Source organism: Manis pentadactyla, chromosome 14 (assembly GCF_030020395.1).
Source record: "Manis pentadactyla isolate mManPen7 chromosome 14, mManPen7.hap1, whole genome shotgun sequence".
Classification (NCBI taxonomy): Eukaryota; Metazoa; Chordata; class Mammalia; order Pholidota; family Manidae; genus Manis; species Manis pentadactyla.
The window spans coordinates 35254577-35276457 of record NC_080032.1 but is presented as its reverse complement, the minus strand read 5'-3'; the positions used below and the strand labels follow the sequence as shown (position 1 = coordinate 35276457).

The 21881-nt window shown below is 37.5% G+C and overlaps 1 protein-coding gene across 3 annotated transcripts in view; it reads left to right on the top strand.

Annotated features, from left to right (window-relative positions):
• The window catches only part of PDCD6IP (programmed cell death 6 interacting protein), a 72881-nt gene that overhangs the window by 37347 nt on the left and 13653 nt on the right, over positions 1–21881 (top strand). For all 3 annotated transcript variants that reach the window (XM_057492321.1, XM_036892563.2, XM_036892556.2), the window contains exons 11-15: positions 2750–2861; positions 3784–3953; positions 19760–20008; positions 20351–20485; positions 21609–21703. In XM_057492321.1, the coding sequence (XP_057348304.1) occupies positions 2750–2861; positions 3784–3953; positions 19760–20008; positions 20351–20485; positions 21609–21703 (761 nt within the window). The remainder of the gene's footprint in view (positions 1–2749; positions 2862–3783; positions 3954–19759; positions 20009–20350; positions 20486–21608; positions 21704–21881) is intronic.

The window sequence follows — 21881 nt, the reverse complement described above, 5'->3', positions numbered from 1 at the left end:
ATTCTTCTTATGGCTAAATGATATTCCATTGTATGCATATACCTACCACATTTTGTTTGTCCATTCATCAGTGATAGATATTTGGGATGTTCCACTTTTTGGTTTTTCTGAATAATGCTGCTATTTGTGAAAAAGTTCTGTTTGAGCATCTGTTTTCACTTCTCTTGGTTCTATGCATAGGAGTAGAGTTGCTGGGTCATACAGTAATTCTATGTTTAGCTTTTTGAGGAACTGTCAACTCTTTTTCCAGAGCAGCTGCATTGTTTTACATTTTTACCAGCATTGTCTGAAGGTTCCAGTTTTTCCACATCCCCACCAACCCTTTTATATATATACACACACACACACACTTGTGTATTTTTTAATTATAGTCATACTTGTGGGTATGAAGTGGTATCTTGTGGTTTTAATTTGACCTTATACATAGAAAGTCCTAAAGTTAGAAGTTTGATAGGATTGCATTGAGTATTTGGATCATTTTGGGAGTATATTGCTGATCTTAACAATTTTAGGTCTTCTAATCCATGAATATGGGATGTCTTTCCACTTATTTAGGTCTTCTTTAATTTTTTTAGAAAAGGTTTTGTCATTTTTAGTGTACAATTCTGCACCTCCTTGGTTAAATTTATTCCTAAGTATTTTATTCTTTTTAATGCTATTGTAAATTGAGTTTTATCTTAATTTCCTTTTTGAATTGTTCATTCCTGTTGTTCATTCCTGGAGTATAGGCATATAGTTGATTTTGTGTGTTGATTTTGTATTCTGCAACTTTAGTTAATTTGCTTATTATTTCTAAGAGTTAATTTGTGGACTCCTTAGGATTTTCTATGTATAAGGTAATGTCATCTGCAAGTAGAGAGAGTTTTACTTCTTCCTTTCCAGTTTTGAGTGCCTTTTATTTCTTTTTCTTGCATAATTACCCTGGCCAGTACATTGTTGAATAGACACGGTAAGACTTGTTCTGTTCTTGATCTTGGTGGGGAAGGCTTCTAGTGTTTCACTATTAACTATGACGTTAGTTGTGGCTTTCTCATAAATGGCCTTTATCAGGTTGAGGAAGTTCCTTTTTATTTCTAGTTTATTGAGTGTTTTTATTATAAAAGGGTGGTTGGATTTTGTCAAGTATGTTTTCTGCATCTTGAGATGATCATATGGTTTTTTTCCTTCTACTAACTTTTCCCCTAATATTGATTAGTAGAATTAATATTTTACTAATAGAGAATATTATATTAATTGATTTTGATTTTTTTGATATGAACCTTCATTGCATTTTTAGGTTATCCCACTTGGTTAGGGTATATTATCCTCTTAATGTGGTGCTGGATTTGGTTTAGTAGATTTTGTTGATCATTTTGCATCTATATTCGTAGGATATTTATTGGTCTGTAGATTTCCTGTAATGTCTTTGTCTGACTTTCAACTTGTGTGTCCTTAATGTGTCTTTTATAAATAGCATCTAGCAAAATTTTTCTTCTTAATTTAGCTTGACAGTCTTCCTCTCTATCTGTGGAGTGTTAAATCCATGTATATTAACTGGGATTATTCATATATTTTGAATCACGTTCTGCATTTTGTATTTTCTACTTATTTCTTTTGGTTTCTATATTTTTCCTTTTTTTCCCTTTGTGTTTGTTTTCTGCTATAAAAAGGCATTATATACCTGACACCTCTTTAAATTTAGGAGGTTTTTTTTTTTTTTTGTGGTTAATATTTTTATCTGGAGTTCAGTTTAGGACTTTGTGGCACATGGGTAGTGAGGTTTCCAGTCCCAAGTTCAAACTTTTGATTGGGAATCTTAAGTGGTACTTCTTTTCTATTTAGAGTCAAGGCCTAGACAGACAGGTAAGGTTCCTTGTTTTGGGCAGTTTGCCTTTTAAAAAAAAAAAAAATTCATCTACTGAGAGGAAGTACCCCAGCCTGGGGGAGAAGAGTACCTCCTCTTTCAGCCCAATCTGTGTTTCTTGTCTCCTACGCATGTGAAATTCACTCTCTTAAACCAGTGATGTAGTTGGTGAACTATGGACAGTGGGCCAGTTCTGACTTGTGTCCTGTATTTGTATAGTATACTAGTTAAGGATGATTTTTGCCATTTTTAAGGGGTTATAAACAAAGAAAAGAATAATATGTCACAAAGACTGTGGCCCACAAAGCCTGAAATATTCTCAGGTGTTTGACAGAAAAGTTCATAGCCCTCTGCTCTAAACTGTCAGGGGTTATCAGATACCATTGACCCCTAGAGTTTGTTCCACTGGTAGGTTGGCACCTTCTTGTGTTTCTGGCCCCCTACTATTCTGTCTTCTCAGCTATGCATTCAAAAGGCATTTTTAATGTTAATTTTCAGTTTGTTTTACTGGGATTGAAATATAAATATTTTATGTTCATGTAGTGAAATTAATCAGTTTTTGTCTTTGTTTTGCTTGTGACTTCTAAGATTGAAAGTTTTCTATTTTAATATTAAAAAAATTGTAGTCTTGGTATATAAATATACATAATCTAGTTTTTCTTCCTTTTTAATTTTACTGATTTAGATAATGGCTAACCTAGTCTTAAGTTTTATAAGATTTTAAAATACATTATAACTTGGATTTCTTCAACAAAAATTGTATCCATTTGTGTTCTAACCAGTAAAGTTAAGAGTATTCCCATCTTACTAATTCTTAACTCTATTGAATAAGGTCATTTAAAAAATGTTTTAAATTTTTTATACCAGAAATGATATCTCATTGTTGCTTTGCCTCCTTTTAAAAAGTCATTAAGATTGTTGGATGAAGAAGAGGCAACTGACAATGATTTAAGAGCAAAATTCAAGGAACGCTGGCAAAGGACGCCATCCAATGAACTCTATAAGCCTTTAAGAGCAGGTAAAAATGTGTATAAATACTTTCACTTGAATAAATTCCCTATTTGGATCCACGATTTTGCTTGGTTAAATTAGGATCAGTTGTAAACCTGTTTTTACTGAAACTGTGTGCTATTATGAAAACTCAGGTTTTTTTCCCCTCAGTTCAGTGTAAGCTAAAAAATAAAAACGAAGGTAATCCATGTTAATTATAAGAAGTTCAGATTCTTACGAAGGTTATGAAGTGAAAATTAAATGATCTTATAACTCTCTTTTCCTCTTCCAAGTCCTGTGCATATTTAAAAAATATAAATGAGATTATATACATATATATGGTTTTATAATTCCATTTCACTTAGTATTATGTGGTAAAAGATAAGTTTTAACAGTTAATTCGAAACCAAATTATTAATTTTAAAACTTTGATTATTAAGATTTTGTGCTTGTTAAGATAAATGATGTCTTCATGTTCAGGTCAACAAAGTAGAAACTTATTTTACTTTTTTGTAAGAGGAATGAATGCTTTTGAGATTTTTATAAAAATACATGTGTTCTTTTAAGTGGAGTTGAACCAGCATTCCTTTGAGAGGGGAATACTTTATAAATAAGTTGTAACAATTTTTGGAGTGAATGATTTCTTTCTATAGTTGTGAGTTGTAGGAAAATGTTAAGACTAATGTCAGTGAGCTTTTATTTGGTGGACAGTAACCACACATGTAATCTAAGGCAAAACTGATTTTGCTTTGTGACTGATTTGTCATTTTTCCAAAAAACAAAAATGCAAGAACTGACAAGAGCTCAGATTTTATTGTTTAGTGAATTGGGGCCTGGAGAAGGGGAAAAAAAATTGAAGTTAGAGAAACAGCTAAAAAGTACAACCAGCACCCCCAGACATCACTTTAAAGTCAATGCTGTGCCCTGGTGACATTTTTGTTTTTCTATAGAGGGAACCAACTTCAGATCAGTTTTGGATAAAGCTGTGCAAGCAGATGGACAAGTGAAGGAATGTTACCAGTCTCAACGCGACACCATTGCACTTCTGTGTAAGCCAGAGCCTGAGCTCAATGCTGCCATCCCTTCTGCTAACCCAGCGAAGACCATGCAGGGCAGTGAGGTGAGGAGATGCTTTTTGATATGGGTGGTCATCTCCTTAGGAAAACTGTTCAAGCCACATTATACATCACGAAGTGCCAATTTCATTCTTGTTGCATCCATTGAAAAATGCAGACATAAATTGAAGTTGTTATATTTAAAGTAGCATAATATATACACTGTACAGTAGGCAATTACACAGATAATACTATTATGCTGTAATAATAATTCCCATTTATTGAATGCCTCCTATGAGCTGGTACTGTGTTCTGGATATGTCATTTGTTTGCAGTATTTTATTCAGGTTTTACTAAATAGGGAGAGGCTTGGGAATATAGATATTTCTTTGAAGTGGAAGGACTGGGTTTGACCAGTTGCTCTTCTGACCACAAATTCTTTGTTTCTTACATCATTTTATACTGCCTTTCACCATATTTCCCTGTGACTAACTCTGAAGGAAAATTGGCAAGGTGCGCATGTTTCTGAGTGGATAACATGATCATGGCATTTGTACTTTGACAGGAAGGAGAAAATCATTAGTGGGCCATCTGATTGGGAAAGTCCTAAAAGAGGAGGCAGTGTAAGTACTATTCATGCCTGATCACTGTGAGATAATGCATAGACTAAGGTAGTTGCCCTGAAGCACCCAGGAAAATAAGCCAAAGGCCAAGGAACAGTGCCAGAAACTTCTTGAAAAGAGTGAATTTCCAGGGGCAGTAGGTGTCAGTAGTTATCAGTGCTGTTCCATATTTGTCTTTCCACAGAAGCATTTCATGTATTTATTCAACCAAGACCTACTGGATGTCTACTCTGTATGTAGTACTATGTTAGTATATTGAAAAATTAACAAATGAATCACAGCCTTTACCCTCAGTTTGTGGTCCAGTGTGGAAGGTGAGACATATACAAGGACAGCTATAACAAAGGGGAAATTTGAAAGTGTTCTTAACTTTGCAAAATAAGCTGTGAGGATTTAGATGAAGAGCTAATTAAATTCCAGCATTTTGGAGTTGCTCTCTTAAGAGGCTTCTTAAGAAATTGGTGTCTTATGCAAACAGAGTAGACAGGCAGAGGAGGTGAACATGTTTAGGATCCAAGAAGGATTGGATGAGTGGGTGTGTTCAGAGATGCTACCAGCAGCTCAGTGGAAAACAAAGTGGAGAGAAGACTATGTAGCACAGAACTTGAATCTCTAAAGGCGGTGGGGGTTGGGGTGGGGACTTGATGGAACAAAGAGTATCAACTAAATGCTTCGAGAAGTTGGGGAGAAAAGGAAGTTAGAAGATTATTGTGTGAAGAACAGAGACTGTGGACTTTCAGAATAGTAACAAATTCTGACCCATTTTTATTATAGAAAAAATCTCCTTTTTCTATTTGGTGTTTTTTACATGACTGAGAACTTACATGGCTTTTATCCTTTAATTCTCCTGCTCTTAATAGACAAGTAAAAATGGTTTGTACTGGGCAAAATCAGAATTAGTTATTTGATTCAGTTGGTGTCATAGTTGCTTTTGTTAACCCATAGCTAGATTTTCTGGATAGATGTAGTCAAAAAGTTTTCAGTGCTGTATATATTTATTTTTCATGTACCTTTATCAAAAAAGGCAAACATCAAGCTATTTCAGATAGTTGTCCAAGTAGTTGATGACACATTTTAGCCAGAGTTTTTAATTAAAACTCATTTGAATCGCTGATTATAAAAGTGCTACAAAATATATGTTTTATTAAGAAGTTCAAGCTTAATGGTAGGGTTTTTTTTTTTTTTTCTTGTAAAAGGGTGTACTGTCTAGTATTTATCTTTGGTCTCTTTGGGCGTCTGGTTTCAGATATTGAGATGATCTGAAAAATTTTGCAGGCTAATGGTAATTTGTATTTAAAGATTAAAAAAAAATACTTAGACCACTGCATGTGATTGTGTGCCTGTGATAAGCTGGGATCTGGAATCTAGTCTACACTTGGCCAGTAAGCCTTGGACCTAGTGTAGGGCTTAGTCTGCCAGAGTAAGGGACATCTTTCCTTAGCATGGGGATGATAGCCACTTACTCAGTGTTACATCTGCCTGCAGTGGTGGAGGGGGGCCTTTGACAGAAATTTTCATCCCCCCTCAGAGGCACTGTGTAAAGTAGCACTGTTCAGGGTGGGTGCCCACCCAGGGTGCTGTTCTATGGTTCACACAAAGGCACCTTACAGGCCTGTGTGACCTGCAGGATTTGTTCTAACAAACATAACAGAAAGTTTATAAACGAATGTTGAGACTGCCTGGCACCTGCTCATTCAGTTCATCAAACACTTGTTGAAGTCCCACGTATGGCAGGAATACAGCACCATGGTTCCTAATACACAGATGGCTAACTTCTAGGTTAGCTTTAGTAGGGTGAATGCACTCAGGTTTCTGCTGTTCTGTTGCTTGGAGGTATTCTCATGTCTGCCTTTTCTGAAAATACAATGACAAGGTCTGAAAAGTAAAGTTGGAAATTTCTTATGTGCCTAAATGTGTTTGATGCTGTTAGATGCTACAGAGAGTTTTATCATTTAAAATGGGGGTTGGCAAACTATGGGCCAAATCCAGCCTGCCTCCTGTTCTTGTATGGCCCGCAAGCCAAGAATGCTTTTTACATTTATAAATGGTTGAAAAAAAAGTCAAAAGAATAATGTTTCATGATATGTGAACATTATATGAAATTCAGATTTCAGTGTCCATAAATAAATTTTTGTTGGGACTTACATTCATTCATTTACGTTTTGTCTATGGCTGCTTTTGTACTACAAAAGCAGAGTTGAATAGTCCGAACAGAGACTGGGCTCACAAAGCTGAAAGTATTTTCTGTCTGGTCCTTTCCAGGAAAACCTTGCTAGCCTTTGATCTGAAAGATGAAATACACAAAGGCTAGGTGATTTCATTCCTGCCTTTCTGTTTGACCCCATCTCCCTCCATTCGGTCTTTTGTTTACTATGCTTCAGCCAGACTGGCCTTTTTTTCTTTCCTTTGAACATGCTAAGCTTGTTCCTGCCTCAGGACTTTAATATTTGCCTCTCCTGTCATTGTCTACCATGTTACTCTGTTTTTGAGTATTTGTTTAATCGTCCTCTCCTTTTCCCTGTCCACCAAATAAAGGACTCCGCTTCTTTTAATAACTGTATTTTGGAACCCAGAGCAGTGCTCAGCATGTAAGGATTCAAAAAGTATTTGTTGACTGAATGATAACCATTGGCAGCCTCACTTAAATACAGGGATGCAATTAATTTCAGTTTAAAGTTAATTGGAACTTTGTAAAACAGATACCTCAGGATCCTAATTTTTTTTAACTTAAAAATTTTTTATTTTAATTGAGGTGTAATTAATATACATTATATTAGTTTCAGATGTACAATATAATTATTTGATTATGTGTTGAAATGATCACCATAGTAAGTATAGTTAACATTGTTACTATATAGTTACATAATTTTTTTCATGTAAGGAAAACTTTTAGGCTCTTTCAGTAACTTTCAGATATGCAATAAGTATTATTAACTAAAGTCACCATGCTGCACATGACATCCCTGTGACTTATTTATTTTATAACTGGAAATTTGTACTTTTTGATCCCCTTCACCTATTTCTCCCATCCTCTCTACCTCTGGCAACCACCAATCTGTTCTTTGTATCCATTGGCTTGTTTTTTTTTTTTTTTAGATTCCACATATAAGTGAGATCATATGGTAGTGTTCTTTCTCTGTCTCTTTCTCTGTCTTTTTCTCTTAGCGTACCCTCAGGGTCCACCCATGTTGTCAGAAATGACAAGATTTCATTCTTTTTTATGGCTGGATTGTGTGTGAGTGTGTGTGTGTGTGTGTCATGGTTTCTTTATCCCTTAATTCATCATTTAGGTTGTTTCCATATTGTGGCCATTGTAAACAATGTTGCAATGAACATGGGAGTCTACAGGGATTCAAATGATTTATGTATCTTAACTTTATAAAATGGTAAATCTCAAACTTTCATTTATAAGAAAACTTAGGCAGTGATTTCCTTTTCTTGCTATCCTGGTCATTCACTTGTGGAAACAGTTAAATTCATTTTCTACTTTATACAGTCTGTTAGAATGAGGCTAGTATACAATCTAAAATAGAGTTAAACTATTATATGTGATAGCTTAAAAAATATGTTTATCATAAAAGGAATCTCTTTCTTTGTATGGTGGTCTAAAATTTGTTCATTTATAAACTGGTGGTTTCAAATAGCAGTTTTTCCAGAGACTTAGACTCATAATATTTTGGAATAGGACTTAGTAAATAGGTATTTGGTCCTTCTTTAATCACTCTAATTAGACAACTGACTACCATAAAAGTTAGCTTTTCTTAAATGGAGCTGTTATTGGAACTTGTGGTTCCTGAATTTGATGGGATTCTCTTCCCACATTACCCTGCTGCCCTGTGAGATTAGTTCCACACTGAAGAGGAAATTGATTCCATGTGAACCCTGTTTGTCTTCTTGTTTATTTCTTAGGTAACTTGGGGTATTATTACCACAGTTTTGACCCATTATTTGATGAGAGAATCTCAGTTTCTATGCTATTTAAGAGACAGTTCAAAATAAAAATGTGGTAGTGTTCCTGTCTTTGTTTATTAGCTTTGTTTATTAGACTGTTTTTCTTTTTTTTTTTTTTTTTTTTTAATAATTATTTTTTATTGAAGGGTAGTTGACACACAGTATTACATTACATGAGTTTCAAGTGTACAACACACTGGTAGAACATTTATATACATAATTCTAGGTTCCAGCTATCACCCTACCAGGCTGTTACAATATCTTGACTATATTCCTTATGCTAACATTACATCCCGGTTACTAATTTATTTTACCATTGGAAGTCTGTCCTTTTTTTTTTTTTTTTTTTTTTTTTTTGTGAGGGCATCTCTCATATTTATTGATCAAATGGTTGTTAACGACAATAAAATTCTGTATAGGGGAGTCAATGCTCAATGCACAATCATTATTCCACCCCAAGCCTAATTTTTGTCAGTCTCCAATCTTCTGAGGCATAACAAACAAGTTTTTACATGTAGAACAAATTCTTACATAATGAATAAGTTACATAGTGAACAGTACAAGGGCAGTCATCACAGAAACTTTCGGTTTTGCTCATGCATTATGAACTCTAAACAGTCAGTTCAAATATGAATACTCATTTGGTTTTTATACTTGATTTATATGTGGATACCACATTTCTCTCTTTATTATTATTATTTTTAATAAGATGCTGAAGTGGTAGGTAGATACAAGATAAAGGTAGAAAACATAGTTTAGTGTTGTAAGAGAGCACATGTAGATGATCAGGTGTGTGCCTGTAGACTATGTGTTAATCCAAGCTAGACCAGGGCAATAAAACATCCACGTATGCAGAAGATTTCTCTCAGAACGGGGGGGTGAGGTTCTAAGCCTCACCTCTGTTGATCCCCAATTTCTCACCTGATGGCCCCCCTGCGACTGTGCCTGTCTTAGGTTGTTCCTCCCTTGAGGAATCTTACCCGTCTCTGGCTAACCAGTCATCTTCCGGGGCCATACAGGGAAATGTGAAGTTGGTAAGTGAGAGAGAAGCCTTATTGTTTGAAAAAGTTAGCTTTTTACTTCTTTGCATATTTATGCCCTGTGGCTTCTATGCCCAGCATTTGTCTTGAGGTATCTTTACCACTTGGAAGAATTATGATACTCGGTAAATTTGATATGAGGCACGAATTCTATTTAAGGGTTGTAATTAGGAAGGAAGAAGAAAAGCTATAGAAGTAGCAGGCGGAAGAAAACATGGGAAGATTGATTATTTCTTTGATATATCTTCTTGTAGAGTAACTTCAGCATGTATAGGTTTTAAGCTACTACTTAAATTGCACACACACATTAACATAATAGGAGTATAGTTACATAACCAAAGCATATCTGTAATTACCAGCCATCTGCAGTGAAACCAAGAAAACCAGTTAGGCACCTTAGGCATTTGTGAAAACTTATCTATGATATGGTGGATATTGTCCAAATGAACTTGAACAGTCTGAGGGAAATCAGACAAATTAAAACAACCCATTCCTGGGGACTGTTCACATGCCATATGTTCTTTTAACAATAAATAGTTTGTAGTTGTAAGACTTTGGAGCGCTACAATTTGCACTTCTCCAAATTCTTGGTTGAGTTCCAACAGTATAGATCCAGTCCAATTTTGTTGTTTTACTGTATGCACAGGCCAGCTTAGATATCTCCTTTCTCATTCCCATGGCAGGTCCAGGAACTGGTGGGATGAGTGCATCTACAGCTGTAGCAGTGCGTGGATCTTTGTTGGGGTTTTTTGATGATCATCTTCTGGCATGAGTCTTCCAGAGGGTGCAGATGTTGGAAGTTCTTTTTCATATCGTATCTTAGTTCATTTTCGGGGTAGCCCAATTAGGCTTTGATCCTCTGTATAAACACAAACAGACCCTTTGCCTACACTTTTATATGCCCTTTATACCCTTGTGTAGAACTCGTTGGAGGTTACCACACAGGAGCTGCCCTTTTTTTTTTTTTTTTTTTTTTTTTTGCTATCACTAATCTACACTTACATGACTAATATTATGTTTACTAGGCTCTCCCCTATACCAGGTCTCCCCTATAAACCCCTTTACAGTCACTGTCCATCAGCATAGCAAAAAGTTGTAGAATCACTACTTGCCTTCTCTGTGTTGTACAGCCCTCCCTTTTCTCCTACCCCCCCATGCATGTTAATCTTAATACCCCACTACTTCTCCCCCCCTTATCCCTCCCTACCCACCCATCCTCCCCAGTCCCTTTCCCTTTGGTACCTGTTAGTCCATTCTTGAGTTCTGTGATTCTGCTGCTGTTTTGTTCCTTCAGTTTTTCCTTTGTTCTTATATTCCACAGATAAGTGAAATCATTTGGTATTTCTCTTTCTCCGCTTGGCTTGTTTCACTGAGCATAATACCCTCCAGCTCCATCCATGTTGCTGCAAATGATTGGATTTGCCCTTTTCTTATAGCTGAGTAGTATTCCATTGTGTATATGTACCACATCTTCTTTATCCATTCATCTATTGATGGACATTTAGGTTGCTTCCAATTCTTGGCTATTGTAAATAGTGCTGCAATAAACATAGGGGTGCATCTGTCTTTCTCAAACTTGATTGCTGCATTCTTAGGGTAAATTCCTAGGAGTGGAATTCCTGGGTCAAATGGTAAGTCTGTTTTGAGCATTTTGATGTACCTCCATACTGCTTTCCACAATGGTTGAACTAACTTACATTCCCACCAGCAGTGTAGGAGGGTTCCCCTTTCTCCACAGCCTCGCCAACATTTGTTGTTGTTTGTCTTTTGGATGGCAGCCATCCTTACTGGTGTGAGGTGATACCTCATTGTAGTTTTAATTTGCATTTCTCTGATAATTAGCGATGTGGAGCATCTTTTCATGTGTCTGTTGGCCATCTGTATTTCTTTTTTGGAGAACTGTCTGTTCAGTTCCTCTGCCCATTTTTTAATTGGGTTATTTGTTTTTTGTTTGTTGAGGCGTGAGAGCTCCTTATATATTCTGGACGTCAAGCCTTTATCGGATGTGTCATTTTCAAATATATTCTCCCATACTGTAGGGATCCTTCTTGTTCTATTGTTGGTGTCTTTTGCTGTACAGAAGCTTTTCAGCTTAATATAGTCCCACTTACTCATTTTTGCTGTTGTTTTCCTTGCCCGGGGAGATATGTTCAAGAAGAGGTCACTCATGTTTATGTCTAAGAGGTTTTCGCCTATGTTTTCTTCCAAGAGTTTAATGGTTTCATGGCTTACATTCAGGTCTTTGATCCATTTTGAGTTTACTTTTGTATATGGGGTTAGACAATGGTCCAGTTTCATTCTCCTACATGTAGCTGTCCAGTTTTGCCAGCACCACCTGTTGAAGAGACTGTCATTTCGCCATTGTATGTCCATGGCTCCTTTATCAAATATTAATTGACCATATATGTCTGGGTTAATGTCTGGATTCTCTAGTCTGTTCCATTGGTCTGTGGCTCTGCTCTTGTGCCAGTACCAAATTGTCTTGATTACTATGGCTTTATAGTAGAGCTTGAAGTTGGGGAGTGAGATCCCCCCTACTTTATTCTTCTTTCTCAGGATTGCTTTGGCTATTCGGGGTCTTTGGTGTTTCCATATGAATTTTTGAATTATTTGTTCCAGTTCATTGAAGAATGTTGCTGGTAGTTTCATAGGGATTGCATCAAATCTGTATATTGCTTTGGGCAGGATGGCCATTTTAACGATATTAATTCTTCCTAGCCACGAGCATGGGATGAGTTTCCATCTGTTAGTATCCCCTTTAATTTCTCTTAAGAGTGACTTGTAGTTTTCAGAGTATAAGTCTTTCACTTCCTTGGTTAGGTTTATTCCTAGGTATTTTATTTTTTTTGATGCAATTGTGAATGGAGTTGTTTTCCTGATTTCTCTCTCTGTTGGTTCATTGTTAGTATATAGGAAAGCCACAGATTTCTGTGTGTTGATTTTGTATCCTGCAACTTTGCTGTATTCCGATATCAGTTCTAGTAGTTTTGGGGTGGAGTCTTTAGGGTTTTTTATGTACAGTATCATGTCATCTGCAAATAGTGACAGTTTAACTTCTTCTTTACCAATCTGGATTCTTTGTATTTCTTTATTTTGTCTGATTGCCGTGGCTAGGACCTCCAGTACTATGTTAAATAACAGTGGAGAGAGTGGGCATCCCTGTCTAGTTCCCGATCTCAGAGGAAATGCTTTCAGCTTCTCGCTGTTCAATATAATGTTGGCTGTGGGTTTATCATAGATGGCCTTTATTATGTTGAGGTACTTGCCCTCTATTCCCATTTTGCTGAGAGTTTTTAACATGAATGGATGTTGAACTTTGTCAAATGCTTTTTCAGCATCTATGGAGATGATCATGTGGTTTTTGTCTTTCTTTTTGTTGATGTGGTGGATGATGTTGATGGACTTTCGAATGTTGTGCCATCCTTGCATCCCTGGAATGAATCCCACTTGGTCATGGTGTATGATCCTTTTGATGTATTTTTGAATTCGGTTTGCTAATATTTTGTTGAGTATTTTTGCATCTACGTTCATCAGGGATATTGGTCTGTAGTTTTCTTTTTTGGTGGGGTCTTTGCCTGGTTTTGGTATTAGGGTGATGTTAGCTTCATAGAATGAGTTTGGGAGTATCCCCTCCTCCTCTATTTTTTGGAAGACTTTAAGGAGAATGGGTATTATGTCTTCCCTGTATGTCTGATAAAATTCCGAGGTAAATCCATCTGGCCCGGGGGTTTTGTTCTTTGGTAGTTTTTTGATTACCTCTTCAATTTCGTTGCTGGTAATTGGTCTGTTTAGATTTTCTGTTTCTTCCTGGGTCAATCTTGGAAGGTTATATTTTTCTAGGAAGTTGTCCATTTCTCCTAGGTTTCCCAGCTTGTTAGCATATAGGTTTTCATAGTATTCTCCAATAATTCTTTGCATTTCTGTGGGGTCCGTCGTGATTTTTCCTTTCTCGTTTCTGATACTGTTGATTTGTGTTGACTCTCTTTTCTTCTTAATAAGTCTGGCTAGAGGCTTATCTATTTTGTTTATTTTCTCGAAGAACCAGCTCTTGGTTTCATTGATTTTTGCTATTGTTTTATTCTTCTCAATTTTATTTATTTCTTCTCTGATCTTTATTATGTCCCTCCTTCTGCTGACCTTAGGCCTCATCTGTTCTTCTTTTTCCAATTTCGATAATTGTGACATTAGACCATTCATTTGGGATTGCTCTTCCTTTTTTAAATATGCTTGGATTGCTATATACTTTCCTCTTAAGACTGCTTTTGCTGTGTCCCACAGAAGTTGGGGCTTAGTGTTGTTGTTGTCATTTGTTTCCATATATTGCTGGATCTCCATTTTGATTTGGTCATTGATCCATTGATTATTTAGGAGCGTGTTGTTAAGCCTCCATGTGTTCGTGAGCCTCTTTGCTTTCTTTGTACAGTTTATTTCTAGTTTTATGCCTTTGTGGTCTGAAAAGTTGGTTGGTAGGATTTCAATCTTTTGGAATTTTCTGAGGCTCTTTTTGTGGCCTAGTATGTGGTCTATTCTGGAGAATGTTCCATGTGCACTTGAGAAGAATGTATATCCCGCTGCTTTTGGATGTAGAGTTCTATAGATGTCTATTAGGTCCATCTGCTCTACTGTGTTGTTCAGTGCTTCCGTGTCCTTACTTATTTTCTGCCCAGTGGATCTATCCTTTGGGGTGAGTGGTGTGTTGAAGTCTCCTAGAATGAATGCATTGCAGTCTATATCCCCCTTTAGTTCTGTTAGTATTTGTTTCACATATGCTGGTGCTCCTGTGTTGGGTGCATATATATTTAGAATGGTTATATCCTCTTGTTTGACTGAGCCCTTTATCATTATGTAGTGTCCTTCTTTATCTCTTGTTACTTTCTTTGTTTTGAAGTCTATTTTGTCTGATATTAGTACTGCAACCCCTGCTTTCTTCTCACTGTTGTTTGCTTGAAATATGTTTTTCCATCCCTTGACTTTTAGTCTGTACATGTCTTTGGGTTTGAGGTGAGTTTCTTGTAAGCAGCATATAGATGGGTCTTGCTTTTTTATCCATTCTTTTACTCTGTGTCTTTTGATTGGTGCATTCAACCCATTAACATTTAGGGTGACTATTGAAAGATATGTACTTATTGCCATTGCAGGCTTTAAATTCGTGGTTACCAAAGGTTCAAGGTTAGCCTCTTTAGTATCTTACTGCCTAACTTAGCTCGCTTATTGAGCTGTTATATACACTGTCTGGAGATTCTTTTCTTCTCTCCCTTCTTGTTCCTCCTCCTCGATTCTTCATATGTTGGGTGTTTTGTGCTGTGGTCTTTCTAGGAGTGCTCCCATCTAGAGCAGTCCCTGTAAGATGTTCTGTAGAGGTGGTTTGTGGAAAGCAAATTCCCTCAGCTTTTGTTTGTCTGGGAATTGTTTAATCCCACCGTCATATTTGAATGATAGTCGTGCTGGATACAGTATCCTTGGTTCAAGGCCCTTCTGTTTCATTGTATTAAATATATCATGCCATTCTCTTCTGGCCTGTAGGGTTTCTGTTGAGAAATCTGACGTTAGCCTGATGGGTTTCCCTTTATAGGTGACCTTTTTCTCTCTAGCTGCCTTTAACACTCTTTCCTTGTCCTTGATCTTTGCCATTTTAATTATTATGTGTCTTGGTGTTGCCCTTCTTGGATCCTTTCTGTTGGGGGTTCTGTGTATTTCCGTGGTCTGTTTGCTTACTTCCTCCCCCAGTGTGGGGAAGTTTTCAGCAATTATTTCTTCTAAGATACTTTCCATCTCTTTGCCTCTCTCTTCTTCTTCTGGGACCCCTATAATACGGATATTGCTCCTTTTAGATTGGTCACACAGTTCTCTTAATATTGTTTCATTCCTGGAGATCCTTTTGTCTCTCTCTATGTCAGCTGCCATGCGTTCCTGTTCTCTGATTTCAATTCCATCAATGGCCTCTTGCATTCTATCCATTCTGCTTATAAACCCTTCCAGAGTTTGTTTCATTTCTGCGATCTCCTTTCTGGCATCTGTGATCTCTTTCCGGACTTCATCCCATTTTTCTTGCGTATTTCTCTGCATCTCTGTCAGCATGTTTATGATTCTTATTTTGAATTCTTTGTCAGGAAGACTGGTTAGGTCTGTCTCCTTCTCTGGTGTTGTCTCTGTGATCTTTGTCTGCCTGTAGCTTTGCCTTTTCATGGTGATAGGAATAGTCTGCAGAACTGGGACGAGTGACGGCTGGAAGGACTTCCTTTCTTGTTGGTTTGTGGCTCTCCTCTCCTGGGAGAACAGCGGCCTCTAGTGGCTTCTGCTGCGCAGCTGCGCGCAGACAGGGTTTCTGCTTCCTGCCCGGCTGCTATGGAGTTAATCTCCGCTGTTGCTGTGGGCGTGGCCTGGCTCGGGCAGCTACTCCAAAATGGTGGAGTCGCGTTGGAGCAGGAGCTGCTGGGAGGCTATTTATCTCGGTAAGGGGCCTCCCTGCTCCCTGCAGCCCAGGGGTTAGGGTGCCCAGAGGTCCCGGATTCCCTACCTCTGGATTAAGTGGCCCGCCCTGCCCCTTTAAGACTTCCAAAAAGCACCCGCCAAAACAAAACAACGACCACAAAAAAAAACAAGAAAAAAAAATTTTTTTAATTAAAAAAAAAAAAATTTTTAATTAAAAAAAAAAAAGGTGGTCGTTCGTTTTTCTTTATTCTCCGGTGCCAGCCTCAGGCCTCTGCTCACCGGTCTTTCTGCCCTGTTTCCCTAATATTGGGGTCCCTGTCCCTTTAAGACTTCCAAACAGCGCTCGCCAAAACAAAGCAGCAAAAAAGCAAAAAAAAAAAAAAAAATGGTCGCGCGCTTTTCTTATGTCCTCTGTCGCCCAGCCTCCAGTGCCTGCTCACTGTTCTTGCTGCCCTGTTTTCCCAGTATCGAGGGCCCTGCACTCTGGCCCGGATGGCTGGGGCTGGGTGTTCGGCAGCCCTGGACTCCGTCTCCCTCCCGCTCTGCCTGCTCTTCTCCCGCCGGGAGCTGGGGGGAGGGGCGCTCGGCTCCCGCGGGGCCGGGGCTTGTATCTTACCCCCTTCGCGAGGCGCTGGGTTCTCTCAGGTGCGGATGTGGTCTGGATGTTGTCCTGTGTCCTCTGGTCTTTATTCTAGGAAGGGTTGTCTTTGTTATATTTTCATAGATATATGTTGTTTTGGGAGGAGATTTCCGCTGCTCTACTCACGCCGCCACCTTCCGCCCCCCCCCAGACTGTTTTTCTAAACCAGTTCTGCATATTCCTGTTTCTCCCCCAGCTTTCCTTTTCTTTTTCTGTCTACTTTTTTTTGGACATAGCTTATAGAAATAAAAAATAACATTCTTATTTTTCTGATAGCCAAACAATCTTCACATAGGGTCCAAAGTCATGGTTGAGGTTCTGTTCCGTTTAAATGTGCCAACAGATTATACTGTCACAAGCCTTTAACATTTATATCCTATTATACACCCCCAATACAAAATGTGTCACATAATTACATAAATACTTATAATTCAGCAAAGTAGGATACTTTAATTCTTATCTGTTCCTCCTCATTTTCAGTATCCTATCTGGGTGCTTAGGTTTTTTTTTTTTTGAGAGGACTTCTCTCATATTTATTGATCAGATGGTTGTTAACAACAATAAAATTCTGTATAGGGGACTCAATGCACAATCATTAATCAACCCCAAGCCTAATTCTCAACAGTCTCCAATCTTCTAAAGGATAACAAACAAGTTCTTACATGGTGAACAAGTTCTTACATAGTGAATAAGTTCTTACATGGTGAACAGTGCAAGGGCAGTCATATCACAGAAACTTTCGGTTTTGATCACGCATCATGAACTATAAACAATCAGGTCAAATATGATTATTCGTTTGATTTTTATACTTGATTTATATGTGAATCCCACATTTCTCCCTTATTATTATTATTATTATTTTTAATAAAATGCTGAAATGGTAGGTAGATGCAAGATAAAGGTAGAAAACATAGTTTAGTGCTGTAAGAGGGCAAATGTAGATGATCAGGTGTGTGCCTATAGTCTAAGTATTAATCCGAGCTAGACAAGGGCAACAAAACATCCACGGATGCAGAAGATTTCTCTCAAAACGGGGGGTGAGGTTCTAAGCCTCACCTCTGTTGATCCCCAATTTCTCACCTGATGGCCCCCCTGCGACTGTCCCTGTCTTAGGTTGTTCCTCCCTTGAGGAATCTTACCCGTCTCTGGCTAACCAGTCATCTTCCGGGGGAATGCTTAGGTTTTTAAGCCTCTTTAGGCCATAATGTATCCAAAGTGTAGGGTTAAACCATAAAGCCTGACTCCAGTTAGTAATGGCTGCTAGTGATGGAATGCTTACCTGTCTTAGAAGTTACTTAGAGTGTGTTACACGCATTATTTCAGTCTTGCGAGCAGTCCTGAGATAGGTGCCGTTATTATTACTGTTTTGTAGTTGAGCAAATTGAGTTTTTCTAGGTTTCTTGGTTACACAGTTAACTAAGTCCATTATGTCCACTAAAGGAGTATAGTCAAGAGTTGAAAATTTTTTACCATGTAATTATGTTTCATTTTGATGGAGAACTAAGTTTGTTTCTGTATTCAAGTTTTGATTTAATTTTATTTTGAATGTGTAAAAAATGTTCATTCTTGATTCCAAAGGGTCGTGCAGAGAAATGTCACTCCCATTCCCTTGTCTCACCCACCCTCTGTAAGCAACCATTTTCATTAGTTTCTGGCTTGTCCTTAGTGCTTTTCATTTTGCAAAAATATACAGGCACACATATATGTGTAATGTGTGTGTATCCTTATGTTCTCATTTCTCTTTTCATTCAAAAGGCAACATACTATATATATATGCTTTGCACCTTTCATTTAACAATATGTTATGTAAGTCATTTGGAAGCAAGGACTTTATCCGTGTTGTCTGACGTCAAATTCCACTAGATCCCTTAAACAGACTGCTGTGTCCATCCAGGTAGGAGGATTTCTCTCCTCCTCCTACAGCATCTGTGGTTTGGTGCTTCTCGGACTTCTAGGAGTCATATTTCTTTTCACTGCTCTGAATGTTAAAAGACTAATAATTTAAGATGGTACACCAGGAGATGAGTGGGGTAAACAGAGGCCAACATGTAGAAGAAACTTCAGATTTTTCCTTCGGTCTTGGGTCTGCACAAAGGAAAGTTACTCTGGAACTTGGGAAAGAGCTAACTAGGACTGTGCAGTGAAGAGTGTAGGACAGAAATTCTTAGAAACAGGCAGAAGGTGAGAAGAACCACTGGAGTTGGAAATGCTGCGGGCAAGAGGAAGGACAGGGATGGGTTCCTGGAGGTCCGCTCGTTCTGTTGTTTCCCCCGGCTCTCGCTCTCTGAGCATCATTGGGCACAAGCCGAGTAGCAGATTGGGGCGTCTCTTCCCGGTAGCCCTAGCCAAATGTGAAGCAGTGTGAGTGAGAGGGGCGGCGTGTAGGTGGCAGTAGTGGGTACGTGGGCATGATAACACTGTTACTATGAAGGGTGTTTTTATGTGTCATGTAGACGTTAGAGACCACCTGGAGTAAATTAAGACAGGCAAAACACTTAATGATATCAGGGGGTATACAAGAAACCTCGCTCCCTCTTTCTCTCCCAGGATATGAAATAAACATATGGTTTATGGCTTTCTGTCTTTATCTCTTTTTATCTAGGGTGCTCTCTCTGTATATATCTCTATCTCTATTTCTGTCTCCATGTCTGTCTATATATGTCTCTAGCTCTCAATCTCTCTTCGTTGGCAAAGGGTATCTACTTACTTGGCAAAACATACCTTCCCCTACCTTAAAGTCATGCCAGGGATGCAGTATAATATAAAGTGGCCCAGAGGTTGGTTTGGAGTTAGGCAGACCTACATCTCATATTCGCCTCTGCTTTTTTTAGTAGCTCTGTAACCTTGGGCACATTACTTAATTTTTCTGAGACCCAATTTCTTCATCTTTGGAATAGAGGTAAGAAATATATACCCTCTGGGGTATTGTAGGGAATACATTAATTATATTTATGAAGTGTTTAGGACAGTGCCTGACACATAATATATGTTCAGTAGATCATAGCTCTTGCTGCAGCTGATAAATCTGAGTGCACTTTGTCTAAACAACCTGATTTACAGTTTATACTTGGCTGTCTAAGAAATCATCTCTCCCTGACTCTGGGTGAGTCTTGAAACCCCTTCTTGAAATTGGGTTCAGGCTTTTTGGGCAATTAAACTAATGTTTTTTTTTGGTTGTTCTTTAGGTTGTAAATGTCTTAAAATCCTTACTGACAAATCTTGATGCAGTCAAGAAGGAAAGAGAGGGGCTGGAAAATGACCTGAAATCAGTGAATTTTGATATGACAAGCAAATTTCTGACTGCTCTGGCTCAAGATGGCGTGATAGATGAAGAAGCTCTTTCTGTTACTGAACTGGATCGAATCTATGGAGGTCTTATGACAAAAGTCCAAGAATCTCTAAAGAAACAGGAAGAACTTATTAAAAATATCCAGGTAAAGTTTATATTCTTTAATAAGAGTTAGGGTAAAATAGCTACAGAAAGGATAAGCCTGGACTAAATAGTCTATTTAGGATTCTGTTTTTTTGCAAGTGTTACATATTAATAGAAATTCATAATCATTATTGGTAATGGTTTGACATCCACTGAATTTGTTTTGATGCCCATTTAAATCTTTAGGAAAGACTTAAAGTACTGTGTTACCCCAAAAGAAACATTTTTTAGGGAAAATCTAGTAATTGCTGCATGTAAATATAAGTTGAAAAAGTATCAGTAGAAATGTAATGAGCTATATTAATTTGATAAATGTTAATACATAAATCTTTCTTTTAACAAGGTCTCACACCAAGAATTTTCAAAAATGAAACAGTCTAACAATGAAGCTAACTTAAGAGAAGACGTTTTGAAGAATTTAGCTACTGCATATGACAGCTTTGTTGAACTTGTAGCTAACTTGAAGGAGGGCACAAAGGTATGAAGGATAGAAGGAACAATAGCTAATAGTATAGTAGTGAAAATAGACTTTGGGAAGTTAATTGGTGTTTCCAGCTGGACCAAATTATTTTTTGCTTTGAATTTGTTAACTTTAATGACTTTTGCCTCTGAGAGGTTTGTTAAAGTCAAAGAAAGCTTAATGAAGGTGATGGTATTTCATGGGAACTTGTGAATGAATTGTATGTTTTACCAGGAAGAAAGGGATTCTAGGCACTCCAGGTAGCAGGAATTAGCAAAGAGATGTCAAAAGCCAGTGACACTTTTTTGGGGGGGATAGAAAGTTGACAAGTTTGAGTGAATTGTAAAGGAATAGGAGTAGCCAGAGGTGATCTGTGGTGGGATGGCTCTTAAGTTCTGTGCTGATGGTTTGCACGGGGATAGACTTGTGATCTGCCTGTGCTACTAAATGTGTTTTAATATTTCCTTTCCTTCCCTTTAAGTAGTTAAGGGAAATGCTTTAATTTGTTTACTTTGCTTCTGAGGGAACAAGTGATTTTTAAATTTTTCAGATGTAACACAGTTCTTTTTGGTACTGTAACTCCATAATGATCATTGAGTAAAGTTATCTTGATGTAAATACAGTAGATATAATGTAAAACCCTTCAAAAAGAGAGTAAGAAACTGCAAAGCCTTCAAATAGAGAGGATAGTGTAAAATACCATGTTAATTTGGTTTAAAATGCTTTGTTGAAACAAATAAGCTGAGAAAACTCCCGAGAGCCTTTGGAAATACTACTAAGGGTTTCTGAAATGCCTGCATTTCTGAAGTGAATACGCAGACCTAGTACTTGCACTTAGATAGGTTTAGTGTCTTTATTAAGTAGTTGATTTTTCTCTAGGAATTGGGAATATGAAACTTTTAACTTGCTGCCATCTAATTTTGGTGACAGTGTTGTCTAAAAATGATTTTACTATTTTGGTTTTTTTTCAGGAATCTTAGGTCACATTTAATATTAAGTTGTTGGACTTAAGTGACATGACTGTGTCTCATGCAGAGGATTTTAGTTTTTCAACTTTAACTGTTACTGACAAAGAGCTTTAGATTGTGTTCCTCCTTAAAAAATTGTTCTTGTTTATTGTGTATTTGTCCTTTGCTTATAGTTTTACAATGAGCTGACTGAAATCCTGGTCAGGTTCCAGAACAAATGCAGTGATATAGTATTTGCACGGAAGACAGAAAGAGATGAGCTCTTAAAGTAAGTTTATACTTAAAAGTATTTTTCTTTTAAAAAATCATATGTAGAGACTTCTGGGGTGAACCTGGCAGTATAAGATAGCAGTTTTCTTCCTTTGTTCCTGGGTATTTTATGAAGCAACAAGCAAACAACTGCATGATCTGAGAACAGAGGATAAAAAGAAGCAGAAACTCTAATT